The sequence below is a fragment of the Carcharodon carcharias genome, chromosome 5 (genome assembly GCF_017639515.1).
Source record: "Carcharodon carcharias isolate sCarCar2 chromosome 5, sCarCar2.pri, whole genome shotgun sequence".
NCBI lineage: Eukaryota > Metazoa > Chordata > Chondrichthyes > Lamniformes > Lamnidae > Carcharodon > Carcharodon carcharias.
Genome location: NC_054471.1, coordinates 83,220,759 through 83,237,650, shown reverse-complemented (window position 1 = coordinate 83,237,650; position 16,892 = coordinate 83,220,759). Strand labels below are relative to the sequence as shown.

Here is a 16,892-nt window from a genome sequence, read left to right as displayed (position 1 = left end):
ATGGTAATGCCATTGATTGTCAAGGGGCAATGGTTGGATTCTCTCTTGTTGGAGTATTAGTTAGTGGATGTTTTTTGGACTGGAGGAAGGCTTGTAGTGGAGTTCCCCAGGGGTCAGAATCCTTGCTGCTCTTGCTGTATACTAATGACTTAGACTTTGGTGTACAGGGCACAATTCAAAATTTGCAGATCATGTGAAACTTGGAAGCATTGTGAACTGTGAGGAGGATAGTGCAGAACTTCAGAAGTACATAGACAAGTTGGTGGAATAAGTGGATAAGTGGCAGATGAAATATAACGCAGAGAAGCATGAGGCAATTCATGTTAGTCGGAAGAATGTGAAGAGACAAAATAAATTAAAGGGTACAATTCTAACAGGGTGCAGGAGCAGAGGGACCTGGGGGTGTGTGTGCATAAATCATTGAACGTGGCAGGACAGATTGAGAAAATAAAGCATACAGCATCCTAGACTTTATTAAAAGGAGCGTAGAGTATAACAGCAAGGAAGTTATGTTAAACTTGTAAAAATCACTGGTTTGGCCTCAACTGGAGTAATTTGTTCAATTCTGGACAAAAGGAAAGATGTGAAGGCGTTAGAGACCTTGCAGAAAAGATTCACGAGAATGGCTGCAGGGATGAAGAGCTTCAGTTTTGTATACATATTGGAGAAGGTGGAACTGTTTTCCTTGGAGATTTGTTGGAGGTGCTCAAAATCATGAGGGGTGTGAACAGTATGGATAGGGAAAAGCTGTTCTCACTGGTGGAAGGATGGAGAGCAAGATGGCACAGATTTAAGATAATTGGCGAAAGAAGCAATGGTGACATGAGGAATAACTTTTCCATGCAGTGTGTTGTTGAGATCGGAAATGCACTACCTGATTCAATTGAGGCATTTGAAAGGGAATTAGATAATTATCTGAAAAGGAAGAATGTGCAGGGCTATTGGGAGGAGGTGGGTGTGCGGCACTAGGTAAATTGGTCCTTTGGAGAGCCGGCATAGACACAATGGACCAAATGGCCCCTCCTCTGTTGAAACCATTCTGCAATTCTGTAACATGATTGGATCTTTATTAGCAGCGGGAAATGAAATGGCCCAGTATGTTGCATTGGTAAGGCCACACTTAGGATATTGTGTACAGTTACAGGTACCTGCCTTCCAAATTACCCTAGTGCATTGAACAGAGCAGGGAAAAGTGATTTGGTTAGTTCCAAAAGTTGTCAGAATTCCATTAGTGTCACTGGACCTCAGGCTGCTAAGCAGGTTTCTGAGGAGAGGAAACTTCAGATGGATCATCCATATTACCTAACCAACTGGTTGGTCGCCATAGACTAACGAATGATTGGTCCATGGTTTCTAAGGTCCAAAGTTAACAGTAATATGTAGTCTTACCTCTCTTCAGCTAGCATCCTTGTTGTCCAAGGATTGCTAATCATGGCTTATGCTATGATATCACTACAAGGCAAGATGAGGAGGCAGGCCCCAAGAACTATCTCAGCCAATAAGGAGATTGAACCCATGATTTTGGCATTATTCTACACACATTCTAGCCATGTAGCTGACTGAGCTAACCGACCCTCACCTAGGTTTTCTCTAGAGTCTATTCATGATTGAAGCACTCCTCTGGATTGTGGTACCTCTGTGTATCAGTATTTGGCCTCCAATGTGCCAGCTCAGCCTTTGGCTGACTGGGGGGGAAAAGAGTATTTGAGGACCAGGATCTCAAACCTAAGACCAAGTTCATGGTTTACTTGGCAGCAGTGATCTCCACGCTCTTAAATGCTTTGGAGACTTGGACAACCTACAGCAGGCACCTTGAAGCACTGGAGAAGTACCACCAGCAGTGCCTTTTCAAGATTCTTCAAATCTGGCAGCAAGAAAGGTGTTCCAACAGCAACATCCTCTCGCAAACCAACATGCCCAGCATCACGCAAAACAAGCTAATCACTCAAAAGCAGCTTGCTGGGCGGGACATGTCGATCATAAGCCTGACATCAGACTTCCTGAAGCAATTGCCCTACTCTGAACTAGGTCATGGCAGGAGACTCCCAGGAGGACAGTGGAAACGCTTTAGGGATGTCCTCAAAGTATCTTTGAAGAGGTCAAACATGCCCGTAGACTAATGGGAGACTGTGGCTTGTAACCAGCCAAACTGAAGGAGGCTCATTCAGAAAGGCAGTGAACACACCAGGGGACTTTGCCGGGAGCATGTAGAGGCGAAGTCAAGGCACAGAGGCAGCAGACAGATTCCAAACAACCTATCTAGCCAACCCTTTAATCACCACCTACACCACATGTGGTGAACTCTGCAGATTGCGCATTGGACTTATCAGTCATTTCAGAACCCATTGACCCAGGGTGGAAGCAAGTCATCCTCAATCCCCAGGACTGCCTAAGACGAAAACAGTTTGGCCAATTTGGCTTATTAAAGCCTAATGCCTGTGATCCAATGGAAGAAATCCCAAGCAACTACCAATGCTTTTTGGGTCATGGTAATAATCTCGGGATTGCTACCTGAGCCAAAGGCAAACTGGCATAGGGTAAATAAAGTCAAGGAGTTAAGTGCGTGGCTCAGAGATTGGTGTGGGAGGAATGTGTTGCACTTTATGGGGCACTGGCACCAGTACTGGGGTAGAAGGGAGTTGTTCCAGTGGGACGGTCTTTACTTGAACTGTGCTGGGACCAGTGCCCTGGTAAACCGAATAACTAGGGCTGTAGAGAAGGCTTTAAACTAAATAGAGGTGGGGAGGGTTCTGGAAAGGGGATATGAAGGCTTACAAAGCAAAAGGACATGGCAGCCTTGCAGGGCAGCTATTTAACTAATGATACTCAGAGTGTGACAGGAAGACAGAGTGTACAAACCATAAAACAGCAGTAAATAGGGTCAAAGGGGGAAAAAATGGTAAAAAGACAAAATTAATGGCCTTGGTTTACCTTACTTAAATGCACGTAGTATTCGGAACAAAATAAATGAATTAATGGCACAAGTACAAGATAATGGATATGATCTTATAGTCGTAATGGAGATGTGGTTACATGGAGATCAAAGCTGGGAACTAAATATTCAGAGGTATGTAACTTTTCGAAAGAACAAGCAGGAAGTAAAGGGTGGTGGAGTAGATTTGTTAGTACGAGATAGAATAAGTACGATAGCAAGAAAGGATCTTGGACCCGAAGATGTAGAACCCATATGGGTGGAGGTAAGAAATAACAAGAGGAAGAAGACACTGGTGGGGAGTAGTCTATAGGACAGAAAATAAATCAGGAGATAATGAGGTCATGTAAAAAAGGCAGTACATTAATCATGGGTAACTTTAATCTTCATGCAGATTGGGAAAATCAAATTGGCATTTGGATCTGGAAATGTGTAACGAGACAGGTTTAACAAATGATCTCCAAGTAAAGAGTGACCATAATATGATAGAATTTAGCATTCGGTTTGAGAGTGGTAAACTTGGATCGGAAACAACTGTGCTAAACTTAAATATGAGTAATTACAGTGGAATGAGGGCAGAGTTGGCTGGAATGGACTGGGAAAACAGTTTAGCAGAAAATATGGTTGATGAACAATGGCAGACGTTTAAGAAAATGGCAGACGTTTAAGAAAATAGTTCATGACTCTCAAAAAGATATATCCCAGTGAGGAAGAAGGATTCAAGAAAGGGGATAAACCAACCATGGTTAAACAAGGAAGTTGACAGTATCAAATTGAAAGATAAAACATACAATGTCGCAAAAATGACTTAGGTCATTTTTTTATAATTTCCAACACCTATGTTTTTCTTTGACTTTTGTCAGCTGAAATGCTGAGTCAGTGGTTCTCATCCCTGAATAACTAACCTTTGTTAACCAGTAAGGAGCTATCAGACAAGCTGCTAGGTCACATTTTTCAAGATGTTGGTGGCCCCATCCACTGGTCAGAAATTGGAAGCCAACCCCACCTTGGCCATTATGGGGGCCCTGACCTGATTTTACATGCAGCAGGCGGTTAAATGCCCACTATTGGGGCTCCCTTCCCTTTAAGGAATGAGGTGCCACCTTCAGTTGCTGCCGGCCAGTTGGAGGGCCAGCAGTTCTTCAGGCCCTGCAGTGCCACCAGGAGCTAGGACTGCAATCAAGCAGCACAGCACCAATGGAAAAGGCCTCGGAACCCAGGCAAGTGTGGCTAGGTCTGCCTGATTTTATTTTTTCATTCATTCACGGGATGTGGGCTTCACTGGCTGGGCCAACATTTATTGCTTCATCCCTAGTTGTCCTTGAGAAGGTGGTGGTGAGCTACCTTCTTGAACCGCCGCAGTCCCTGTGGTGTAAGTACACCCACAGTGCTGTTAGGGAGGGAGTTCCAGGATTTTGACCCAACAACAGTGAAGGAACAGCAATATATTCTCAAGTCAGGATGGTGAGTGCCTTGGAGAGGAGCTTCCAGGCGGTGGTGTTTCCCTTTAGCTGCTGCCCTTTTCCTTCTAGGTGTTAGTGGTCGTGGGTTTGGAAGGTGCTGTCGAAGAAGCCCTGGTGAATTCCTACAGTGCATCTTGTAGATGGTACTACACTGCTGCTACTGTGTCTTGGTGGTGGAGGGAGTGAATGTTTGTAGATGTGGTGTCAATCAAGCCAGCTGCTTTGTCCTGGATGGTGTCAAGCTTCTTGAGTGTTGTGGGAGCTGCACTCATCCAGGCAAATGGGGAGTATTCCATCACTCCTGACTTGTGCCTTGTAGATGGTGGCCAGGCTTTGGGGAGTCAGGTGGTGAGTTACTTGTCACAGGATTCCCAGCCTCTGACCTGCTCTTGTAGCCACAGTATTTATATGGCTAGTCCAGTTCAGTTTCTGGTCAATGGTAAGCTCAGGATGTTGATAGTGGGGGATTCAGCAATGGAAATGCCGTTGAAAGTCAAGGGGCGACGGATAGATTCTCTTTTGTTGGAAATGGTCATTGCCTGGCACTTGTATGGCAAGAATGTTATTTGCCATTTGTCAGCCCAAGCCTGGATATTGTCCAAGTTTTGCTGCATTTGGAATGGAATGCTTTTATTGGCCTCAGAGACCATGGTGTTCAGATACCATTGCAACAAATAAGAGCCAGGCTTCCATGGCCTCCAGTTAATGACTCAGTTATTGCAAAACTGATCATTAAGGCCTTCCATCCCTGGTAATGTGTGTCATGATTAGATCATGTAAAGCATTCACTGAGAGATTAGAATGTAAAATAGAAAAAAGGTTTGTACTGTGGCCTGCTAAGCTAGTTAATTATAAGTCATGTGATGTCACTCTCAGGAGGCCTTGTGGCACAGAGGGTAGCGTCCATGCCTCTGAGCAAGAAGTTCCGGGTTGAAAGCCCATCCCATGACTTGGTGGCCACAGAAGGTACGCCGCCAAACAAGTTGATTATCAACCTGTAAACCCTTCCAATATGCCTATGGCAGATGGTAAGAGGAGGAGAGTTTCCTGGTCAGCTATGCATGATGTGGAGTGGTGCCCCTCAAGCTGTAGCCTCTGGCAACAGGTTTGCGACCTGCTCTAGAAAAAAAACTTCACCATGGAAACAGATGTAAGTATATGCTTTATCTGCCTCATGTACCACTAGGCACGGAAGAGGGCTGAATCATTTTCAGCATCTGTTCAACATCTGTTTTACAACCTAGTTTTATTCAAATTGCAGCTATTTCAATTGTTAAGGCCTATTTGTTGGTACTTGTTTATGGAAAGCTATTTAGAAATTCTGCTGTTGGCTTGCTCTATTTATTATATATAACCCTTTTTTCATTCATTCCAAATAAATGCAGCTTCCATTTGAAGCTCTTTGAATGGAAAGCTACAGTTTTGCTACTGGTTTTAGCTCATCATGAAACATAATAACAGTTGTATTTAGTTTACTACTTTGAGTTCCTCAGTTCTTTCACCTGACATCTGTTTTGAGTCGAGAATTATACCATGGCTTTTCTACTGGATCCAAAAGTGTGACCTGAAAAATATTTGGAGTACATTTTCTAGCCAAGTGGGATTGTTCCTGCTGAAATCTCTATCCGTTATTTTCCATTTGGCTTAAGGTCTGCATTTTGTGCAAGGGCTTAACTTTTATACATAAATTGGCATTACAACGGAAGTGTGCATTATTTCTCATAATTTACAATAGGATCCTAGTTTCATCCTCAGACTGCCCTTTTATATTGGGCGTAAAGGGAAACTTCATGAGTCTTGAGATTGCAGCACTTTTAATGAGGGGTGTGAGATTGGTTTTTCAGAGTCCTTGGCCATATGTAGCTCTATAGAAAATTTCCTGCAAGATGGTTAGACAAAGAACGCTTTTGAAATTAACCTTATTATCTGCAGAATATTATCCGTAGTTTCATGCCAGAATAAAGAAGTGTGTATTTTAAAATTTATAGTATTCACCTCCTGCTGTGCACCATTAGGAATATTAAATGTGCCTGGTTCTGGCTGCTGTTCTGATAGGAGTGACTAATGTTGCAGGGAATGGGTTAGCACAGTGTTAATGTTAGTGGGGAGCATGCTCTGTAGCCCAGTTGCTTACCCTGTATGATGTTAGGTCTGGATGCTTTTCCAAGCCTTTCAATAGTTAAGATGTGTATGCTTGAAACTGCAAACTAATAAAAACCTATTAAAAATGTCATTTGAGAGGTAACCCTGAGCCCTTGCTAAAATCTGTAAATTCCTTCACCACTTAATTATAGCTTATTACCAGAAAACCCAACTTAGGTGCAGCTTTTTTAACAGTAAATTATGTCCTTGTGATTATTGATCATGAGATTATTTTTTGCTATTTTAGATTAATTTATGAAAACCACAATCTGGGCTAGTGTTCTGCTATGTACTGAGCATGAATATCAAATCAAACTACAGTGTAAATAATGTAACTCTCAGATTTATTTAGGAATGGGAGGGTATTGTACCTTATTAGCCGCATGAGATTTCTGACAACTAGTTCATTTCAAGTTGTACTAAAATAAATTTACCGATGAAGGTTTTTGCTGTTGGCAACGATCTTTCTTTCCTGGTTTTTAGCACTCATTCTGTATACTTTTTCTTCGAGGCTTATGGTATGTCTGCATTACCACTAAACCTGATAAGAGGTACAAGGAGTGTGGTTTATGAACGATTGCAGAATACTGAAGACCTTGAAGAAGTGGAACAGCAAGTGGAGAAGATTAAATCCAAGGTTTGGATGCATTTACTTGGCAATAGGCATCAGCTTTCAGGATCTTTTAACCCTTATCAACAGATAGGTTAAGTTAATTTTGAATGTATTGTATTTTGAAGCTTTGGTTTATTCATAGGCTTTCTAAAAAGCACTGAAATGCGATGCTGGATAATTAAAATACTAATGAGTTAAGCTTTGATAAAATTAGTTTGTAAATAATTCGGCACGATGGTCATGCTACCGAATGAACAAACAACAGGTTGAGCTTAAAACCCGCCATAGAAAATTGTAAAATTGAATAAAATCTGATGATTTGTGGGCTAGCTTCAGCAAAATAAGATGAAAGCTGCTGTTACTGTAACTGCCCAGCTGGTTTCTTGATGTTTTTCAGGGAGGAACTTACCACCGCCAAGTGACTCCAGTCACATAGTACATTGCTGACTCTTTGCACCCTCAGGGCATCTAGGGATAGCCAATGAAATATTGACTTATCAGCATCTCCCACAACTCAAGGTGTTTTTTTGTAATGAGCAATTTCCTATCCTGTCTCGGTTAGCAACTCACACTCATTGTGTTCTGCAACCTCTGGTTGGTTTTGCGTTGTAAACGGATGAAATTTAAAAGAGAGACGCAGACAGTCAAGCCTGGCAAATGCTGCTAAGTCTCGTGTTCCAAAAAAAGCTATGACGGCAATCCTGGCCAAGTTCAGAAGTAGGAAAAAGCATAATAATTAGGAGTTAATCAAATAAAGTTAACCAGCCTACTGATGTGGGAAAGCATAGTAAATTAAGAAAAATGTATTTGAAGACACAATTTGAACCATAAATAAATCATAACTGTTTCTCTGTTTATTCAACCATTGCAAAATCAAGATGCTTGGTGATTTGTTTCTCATCTCATCTTACAAAATCTTCTCCCTGCCTACTAAAAGCAAGAAATTGCAAAAGCATGCATACAAAATATGAGAATTTCAAATTCAGATTGTAAAGATCATTAGATTTAAATGCATTCCCTAAACATAAGCACTGGCAGTAAGTTAGCATCTGTTTTTAACTTTAAACTAGAAAAATGTTGCAAGCTTCACAGGGGCATTACCACTTTTTGGAACCACAACACTCCTATGCCCAAGAGGGACCCTAAACTTCTTAAATGTACTTTGACTTAATCTTGGCCTGTTAAACTGATTTTAGAACCTAGTAATTGATCAGTCATTTGGAATACTTTGTAACATTCTACACTGCTAAATATTATCCACTTTTCTTAAAGGATGATAAAAACTGAATTGAAGTTCATTTTGGTTTATTTCTGCATAGAATTTATAGCACAGAAACAGATCATTTGGCCCAACTAGTTTATGCTGGTGTTTATGCTCCACCCAAGTCCCCTCACAACCTACCTAACCCTAATTGCTTCCTTTTTATTGTACAGGTATTCCAGGCTACACACCATTCTCTAGCTCATGGTTGTAAGCTGCCTCATTCATTGGATGAATATTTGTTATGCTTTGTAACCACTTTTCTTCACTATAGTTCAATTGATAATGTAGTCCATTGAATAATTCAGGCACAATGTAAGCATTTAAAATATATGCTTAGGGGTGTGAAACCAGGGAATATTTGAAGGGTAATAAAAGCAAGATACTGCGGATGATGGAAATACTCAGCAGGTCTGGCAGCATCTGTGAAGAGAGAAGCAGAGTTAATGTTTTGAGTCGAATATGACTCTTCAGAACGCTGAAGAAGGCACTCATTTGACTCAGATATTAACTCTTTCTCACTCCATAGATGCTGCTAGACCTGCTGAATATCTAAAGTCTAAATCAACTGTGGTACGAAACGTAATGATATATTTGTCAGCTTTATTTTCAAAGGGATATGGTTGGTATGAATCTGATAACTACATCTTTGTAATGATGCAGTCACCCATAATTTGTACAATTTTAGAATTCTAGAAATTCTTAACCATGTTTGTAGTGGATTTTGTCAGGGTAATTTTCAGATGTCCAACTGATGCAAATGCTTTGTGACTGTGCAAAAATTCATAAAATATTTTCTAACGTTTCTTGAGATGATCTGAATTATTTTTCCAATCATAAAGCCAGTTAACTTTTATAAAGCTTTTAATTAAACATTAAGTTACATTTCAACAGCAATTACTTGTATTTATTGTAATAAAATGTCTCAAAGCCCTTCACAGGAACAGAAATATGCCGCTGAACCACATGAGATACTAGGGCATGTGACCGAAGAATTGGTCAAAGAGGTAGGATTTAAGAAGTGTCATAAAAAGGAGGAAAGTGAAGTGGGGATGCATAGGGAAGAAATTTCAGAGCTTGGCCCAAGTAGCTGAAGGCACCGCCACCAATGGTGGAGGGATAAAATCAGGGATGCTCAAGAGGCCAGATTTAGAGGAGTGCAGATATTTCAGAGGGTTGTGATGCTGAAAAGATTAGAGATAGGGAGGCGAGCAAGGCCAAGGAGGTATTTACTAATGTAGGTGAGCAAACAAAAGGTGTTGGATGAACAGGACTTGGTGTGAATTAGAATGTGGGTATTAGAGTTTTGGATGACCTCATGTTTACAGAGGGTAGAATGAGGGAGGTCAGTCAAGAGTATATTGCACTATTCCAGACCAAAGGTTGAGAGTTTCAGCAGCAGATGAACTGTGACAGGGGCAGGGCCGTGCAATGTTACAAAGGTGGAATTAGGCAGTCTTAGCGATTGCATGGATAAATCGGTAGCTCAACTTGGGGTCAAATGTGACATCAAGGCTGGAAACAGTTTGGTTCAGCCTCGGGCAGTTATCAGAGAGAGGGATGGAGTTGGTGGCTAGAGAGTGGAATTTGTGGTGGTATTGAAGACACTGACTTTGACCTTCCCAATATTTAGTCAGCGGCCAAAAGAACAAGCTGAATTATGATGGTGTTCACCATTATGTAAAGCTTAGCACATTTTGATTTCCAAAATGCAGACTGGCTTCAATATGTATTTGCATCAGAGAAAAAGGCTACCTGAACTATGCTCTATAATGCTCATTAAATCTTCCAACAGTGCATGGATGGTCGTCCACTGTCCACAGGGGACCGAAGAACTTTACAGAAACTGCAGGCAAAGTTGCGAACACTTAGAAGACAAGACAGACACCTGGAAACTGCGGAAAGAAGTTGTTGGTTGAAGTTTTGTTGTGCTCTACGACCCTTTAAGGTGCATATATTGGTATATACATATTACTGTTGATTTATTTACAGAGACTTTTGTGCATACTTGGATTGCTCTTAAAGACAGTAGACGGGCAGAACATACATTTTGTTGATGTTGAATGTGGTTTACAACATTGCATCTTGGTGGACAATGTTGGAACTTTGATGATAACTTGACCCCAGCATCTTGTTTATGGATTCCAGTATGCTGTGATATTAAAATGATTCTCAAACAGTATACTTTGAGAGAATAGGCCTACTAGTACACAGCCCCGTGGACAATTAAGCATGTCTCCTTCAGTAATGTACGAGGCAAGGTAATATAAAAATGCCAAAAATATTAAGTGGAGGAGGGGATATTAAGTGGGTGATTGGAGACCTTTTTTTCGAGAAGATTGAAATGATTCATTCAGTGTTTAGTGTTCATTTGTAGATGTTAAAGGCTATGTATCAGCTTAATTTTGGGTATTTGAAAATACATTTCCACATATCAACATTGAGGTGCTTCTCAGATGATGTGCTCGTTTCCGGTTTTCCCCCAGTTCAGCATTTGGATAGACAGTAAGAGCATGAAATCTAGTCAGGTGCTGCAGCTTGCAGTTATTGAAAGTTAGGAAAATTTTCATATTGCAGTAGAAGCCACAGCTGTTAAATCATTTCAGATACATGCAACAACGTGTTTTGCAAAAAAGTTTTGTTTACTTTTCATCAGCCTCTTTTGGTGGTGAGGAGCAGGGGGACGAATGTAAATTATACTTGAATTGTGTCAAAGCCTCTCCAGATGTTCACTTACTCTGATTCAAATTTTCAAGAAAATGGCTTATGGGTGCATTCTGCCCACACTCTCCAAAGGGTATAGATGGCACTTTATGGAATTAATGGGCTGCCTCAAAACATTTACCTGCAGGCAAGTGCATCCAGTGTAAGCTCACTTGAAAATGCATTTTGACACCTGAAGAGCTTACATGGTTTTAAGAACATTTTGTACCAGAAATTGCTTGCACTGCACCTTGAGACTTGTCACCTTAATGCAGAGATACAGGAATTGGGAAGTTGAAATATTAAGGTGTTTGAGAAATCTGATGGATCATTGTAGCCAGAACTTTTTTTTTTATTGTTCCACCACAACTCCTAATGATTATAATTATTATTTGTTGTGTTTGCCTACCTTGCTTGGGCAGCATTCTCAGTCATCAGCACCAGGCTTTGCAGACAGCACCATAGCACTTTTAGGGGGGCTCGTGGGTTGGTCTCTACCTACCAGACCAGCCTTAAGGCGGGGGTCCTTTGTTTGGCTGCCAGGCTAGGATTTGCTTGGGGAAGGGATAGAAGTGGCCTTAGGCAAGGGAAGAGGCTGCAGGGTGAGGGTTGTACTGCGGAAAGGGGTATCCCAGGGTGTGTGTGAGGGCACAAGTTGATCTGTGCAACTGGCCTCAAGCTGTTGAGGGCTGAGGAATCTCCAGAGCAGATGAGGACAGATGGAGAAATGAGAATGTGTGTGAAAGAGCGAGTGGTGATGTCCCTTGAGAGTGAGTGAGATACCAGTGAATGTATGACGGACTTGAGTGTGTGAGTTTACAGTGATGATATGGCTGCCTTACCCTGGCGGCATGGCTGAGATCATTCATCCTCTATCTGCATTGGATGGCCAACCTCTTCTGTGCAGCATTGGCACTGACCACCACTGCCATCCAAGCCAGAGTGGTAATGTCGCTGCCCCTCCTGCGGCCAGATGGAGGTAGAGGACATCACGGCGGGCTTCCACAGCATCCAAAAGGCGCTCGAGGGGCACCTCACTAAAACTGGGGGCTGCAGTCTTCTTTCCTTTTGAGGCCGTGTCTTATTTGCAGCAGTCCTGGGGTGGAAGCACTGAGAGGCATGCGCACGGCTGTAGTTTAAATATGGTGCCCAGCATGATGAAGCAGCAAGGTGATGGTGTGACGGGCAAATCAGAGTCCGCCATCGAAACAACGTGTTTCCTGGGAATGCATAATTAACGTAACGGGTTTGGAACGATACGGCATGAGAAGCTACCAATGTGGCTGGCGGGTATAACGGCTACCGCACTTAATGCAAACCTGGGGTGATTCCGCCCTCTATCGCTATTTTATCTATATATAAATGTCTCAAAAGAGTCAGCCCTTTTCTGCATACATGAGTACAGTTTAACAGAGAGTGGCACTGATTGCACTTAGTGATATTCCATTATCTGAGCTGATTTGAACAGCATTAATATCAAGACCCCATGATGATGGAATGAGAAAAGGATTATTTGAAAAGTTTGTTTCAAATGATGAATAAGTCAGGAAGATCGTTTAATAAATATGTCAAAACTTGCTCACATTGAAAAGAAGCAACGTAGCTTACAGTCATAATTTGATCTATAAAAGTGTTGACAGTTTAAATAGTCTTACAGGCTCTTGTGCTCTAATGACATTATTTTGATGTCATTCAATGTTGACTGTCAATTAGTGCAGTTCAATCTTAATTTCATATTGTTTAATTCAAATTATTCAATATTTAATGCAAAAATAACTATATACCTTGGTTGTAATCTGCTAGATTTTCTTCCACCTTTAGTAACTATTGTCTTCTGTTCTTGTTTCAGCTAGTGCACATACCAGTGGTAGTAAAATGGATAGCTTTGTTAAGAATTGCCCTTCATTACAGCATCATTGGTTTCCTAGTAGCTGAATAATCACTTCTGGGATCTAGAAACATACTTGGAATCCTTCCATTCTGATGAACAGCCCAAGCTACATATTATCATTCGCAGTATAACAATTCCCACCGAGTTGTGGCTCTAGATTCTCTTGAATTAAATTATTGCTGATGGAAGCAACTAATATTCAACCATGTTTGTTATAAGGTCATGGTTGGTTACATCTTTGATTTAAGAACAAAAATTTATGGAGATTTAACTCTCAAGGTGCTGCTGTAAGATTGTCCATCTTGGCCTTTTCACTGTACAAATGCTTGAGATATTGTTTTCCAAAGTAGCCATCTAACATTTTTTAATTGTATTTGAAAAATAATTACTTTCAAACCTGAGTGGCTTCAAATCAGTCATTGCAAAAGGAATGTTGAATAGTATGGAAAGTATTTTAAACTTAAACAAAACATTTGTTCTAATACTTTAATCTCAAGATGGATCAATTAGTCCAGAGGAAAATTAGTTGTAGGCATGTATTGTAAGGTTTTCTGACATGACAGATGCTGTACAAAGTAACTGTCAAAACCAAGAATGAAGATCAAAATGTGGTGGCACAAACAAGAAAGATTAGCCTGGTTACTTAGACTTCATTGTTGTGATGAAGTAATAACATAGGAGGGATTGCTGCCAAGTTTTTCCCCTCATTACTTAGAGGTCTAAGTCACAAGATTTACCCTTACTGCTTGCCTCTAAATATCTTCAAAATGTCAATACCTTTTACTAAGATTGAATGCTGATGTAATTTTGGGTATCCTAAGTATGGCTTCATTAGTAATTTATATATCATTACAATAACTTGTTTTAATTTCTAATTAATTGGTCTACAGATTCTTCCCACATTTAATGGTCTTTCTGAGCAGATTTACATTGACCAGACTCTGAGTCCCAATCCCATAAACAAGGCTTGAGTGTTGCTGAGAAAAGAGATTTGCTGTCAAAGCTTTTCATCTTGCACTCATCAGGACAGATGCAAGAATGCAAAATTTCAATGGGGGCAACATTTTATACTGCATGAGAAGAGGGTGCTGATTGGTTGGCAAGTTGACTGTGACTGGTCGAAGTACTGTCATGGAGAATGCACCAGGGATCTATTGTCCTACATGCTTTTGTTTAACTTAATAAAGGCACAATGCCTGGACATGTTCCTTTTGCCTGCAGAGGATGGGCTTCTATATATGTAGCTTCTAACAAGTATAAGTGAGCCACATTGCGAGCCTGACTGATAATCCTAAATTGGTTACTGGTGTAATTCTTAGCTCAATCGGGATTGTTCAGCAAATACTGTCCAATTCCGGAATCACATCTAATGTTAGACATTATGTTCTGAGTTTTGCAAGCACAGGCTGCTTGATTGTAGTTAGTGACACGCCAATTATTTGATACAATCTGCCCATCATTGGGACACAGGGTCTATGTACTTGGCATCGCACTGGCACTGAAATTCATATCCCACATTGCTCATTTGTGTGATGGGCAGAACATCTTAATGGTTTGGTGGCAGCGTTCTGTTAGTGAAACTTACCACTCTTGTTGCTGCTGCATAGTAGCAATGTGAAGTGGCTAGCTTCACCTGTTACTCAAACTTTTATGATATCATAACTGCGTGGCCTGGTGCTTGATTGCTAAAGTTTGACAGCTTGCCCATTTGCTTGGTTCAGAATCTATTCTGTGCCATCAGTTTCTCCAAAATTTGATTTTATAAACTTTTTATCTGATCACATTCAAAGCTGTCAAATATAACTATGTATTGAACACTAGAGCAGAATTTTTCAGTTGTTTGTTAGTTACTAATCATTGTTGGTTAACTGTGAAGTTCAGTTTTGCATTCATTGAAGAAGTTATGCTTTACAGCAGAACTCTTCAATTTCTCTAATCTACCCATTTTATCTTGGTTGCATTTTAATTTCTGTAGCTGCTGTCATATGCTTATGCTTTAGATGAAATATAATGGGTGTGAATTTAAGAATATTTTCTATTTTGCAGATTGCTTTGGGGATATTTTTCATCTTGGTGGCCCTTTTGTTCGTTATTGCTCTCTTTCTGTCAAAGTAAGTTTATCTCAATTATTTCAGTATCATGCACATCAGCTTCTCTAAGAAAAGAAACAGATAATAACAAGATCAATTATTGTGTTACCTACGTTTTGATAGGCGGGCTTTTCCATCTACAACAGCCTAAAAATGTTTAAACTTTACTGTGAATTGAGATTTGTTTATTTTGTATTGAGTTTGATGGATTATAACTCTGGATTAGAGACCCATGAAAACATACATTGGCTCAATATTGCTACTATTGATGCACGTAACTGTTGTTGGAGAGAGCTTGACAAATATTCAGCGTTTATAAAATGTTCAATTTCCACTGCATCCGCTTGTGTTAATAAGTCAGTATTGACTATTGAGATTCAAATCTAATTCCTTTGAGGGAGGGAAAAGGACAGATTTGATGCACCTGTGGAGCAAGGAGGGAGAAGGGTAGAGGAGGTAGCTAGTGAAGGAAGGGGGAGAGACACATTGCTGAAGAAGGAAAATCCATATCAGCCATCCAGACGGAATGAGAAAAGGATCAGCGAGGCATCGAGGTGAGAGATCATGTGGATGGGAATTACATCCAGGGGAGGGCATAGGGAATAGGGGAGTTTCTCTAAAGTGGATAACTAAAGGGTTAACGTACAGGGCTAGTCTCTGAGGGGCAACTGGAGCCAGTGAGGAGGTAGGCAGCAAGGGGTTTGTAGCCTGTGGTTGTTTTGTAGTGGTAGAGGGTGCTACTGGATCAACATTTGGGGGGGAAGCTGGATGTTGAGACCAAAAATGAGCTAGGTCATTGAGGGTGGGCATGAATTGAAAGTTTGCCTGGTGTGGGGAGCAGTGTTAACACTTTCTAATTTGTCTCCTATCTTATAAATTCCAGCACCCCATCCCACCCCATGTTGCCTTCAGGTTTATCTTACCCAGGAGAGACTTAACTCCTGCTCACTTGACCCCATTCCCAAAATACATCTGCCAACCCCCATGCTAACTGGCATTCTGAGTGGTCCCTTCTCTGTAGGTACTGTCATCTTCCATTTCAAAACAGCTAGCAACACATTCATCCTCATAAAAAAACCCACCCACAATTTTTCTGACTTTTAAACTATCCCTCCATTTCCAACCTACTTTTCATCTCCAAAGTCTTTGATGCATTATTATCTCGTAAATTTATGCTGACCTTTCCTTAAAGTGTATGTTTGTGTCTCTTCAATTATGTTTCTGACCCCATAAGGCCCTAATTAAAACCCGACTATATGATATCTCCCTTTGTTTTTCTCAAACTCACTACTGTCTTTGATACGGTCGACCATACCCTCTACTGATATGTCTCCCCCATTGTCCGTGATCAGCGGGACTGCCCTGATTTGGATTCATTTTCATAGCCAATCATAGTCAGGGGTTTTTCAGGAATTGCTTTTCTTCTCATTACCTCTGGAGTCCCCGAGGATCTGCCCTTGGTCCTACCCTCTTCCTCATTTCCATGTTGCCCTTTAGCCACATCAACTGCAGGCAGCTTTCACAAATATGCAGACACAACCCAATTCAATGTTATCACCACCTTTCTTGACCCCTCCACTGCCTCAATGTTGCCAGCCTGCTTGTCCATCATCAAGTGCAGGATGACCCTCAATTTCCTTTACTTAAACATTGGAATACAAACCAATCATCTTGGCCTCTGCCACAAACTGTGCATCCTCATCACCAATTCCTTCCCCTTCCTCCACCATAAGACCAAAGGACATAGGAGCAGAAATTAGGCCATTCAGCCCATCGAGTCTGCTCCATCATTCAGTC

The 16,892-nt window shown here is 41.0% G+C and overlaps 1 protein-coding gene across 2 annotated transcripts in view; it reads left to right on the top strand.

Annotated features, from left to right (window-relative positions):
* Positions 1-16,892, top strand: part of lmbrd1 (LMBR1 domain containing 1) — a 230,268-nt gene that overhangs the window by 143,341 nt on the left and 70,035 nt on the right. For both annotated transcript variants that reach the window (XM_041188279.1, XM_041188277.1), the window contains exons 8-10: positions 7,049-7,174; positions 10,207-10,359; positions 15,052-15,116. In XM_041188279.1, the coding sequence (XP_041044213.1) occupies positions 7,049-7,174; positions 10,207-10,359; positions 15,052-15,116 (344 nt within the window). The remainder of the gene's footprint in view (positions 1-7,048; positions 7,175-10,206; positions 10,360-15,051; positions 15,117-16,892) is intronic.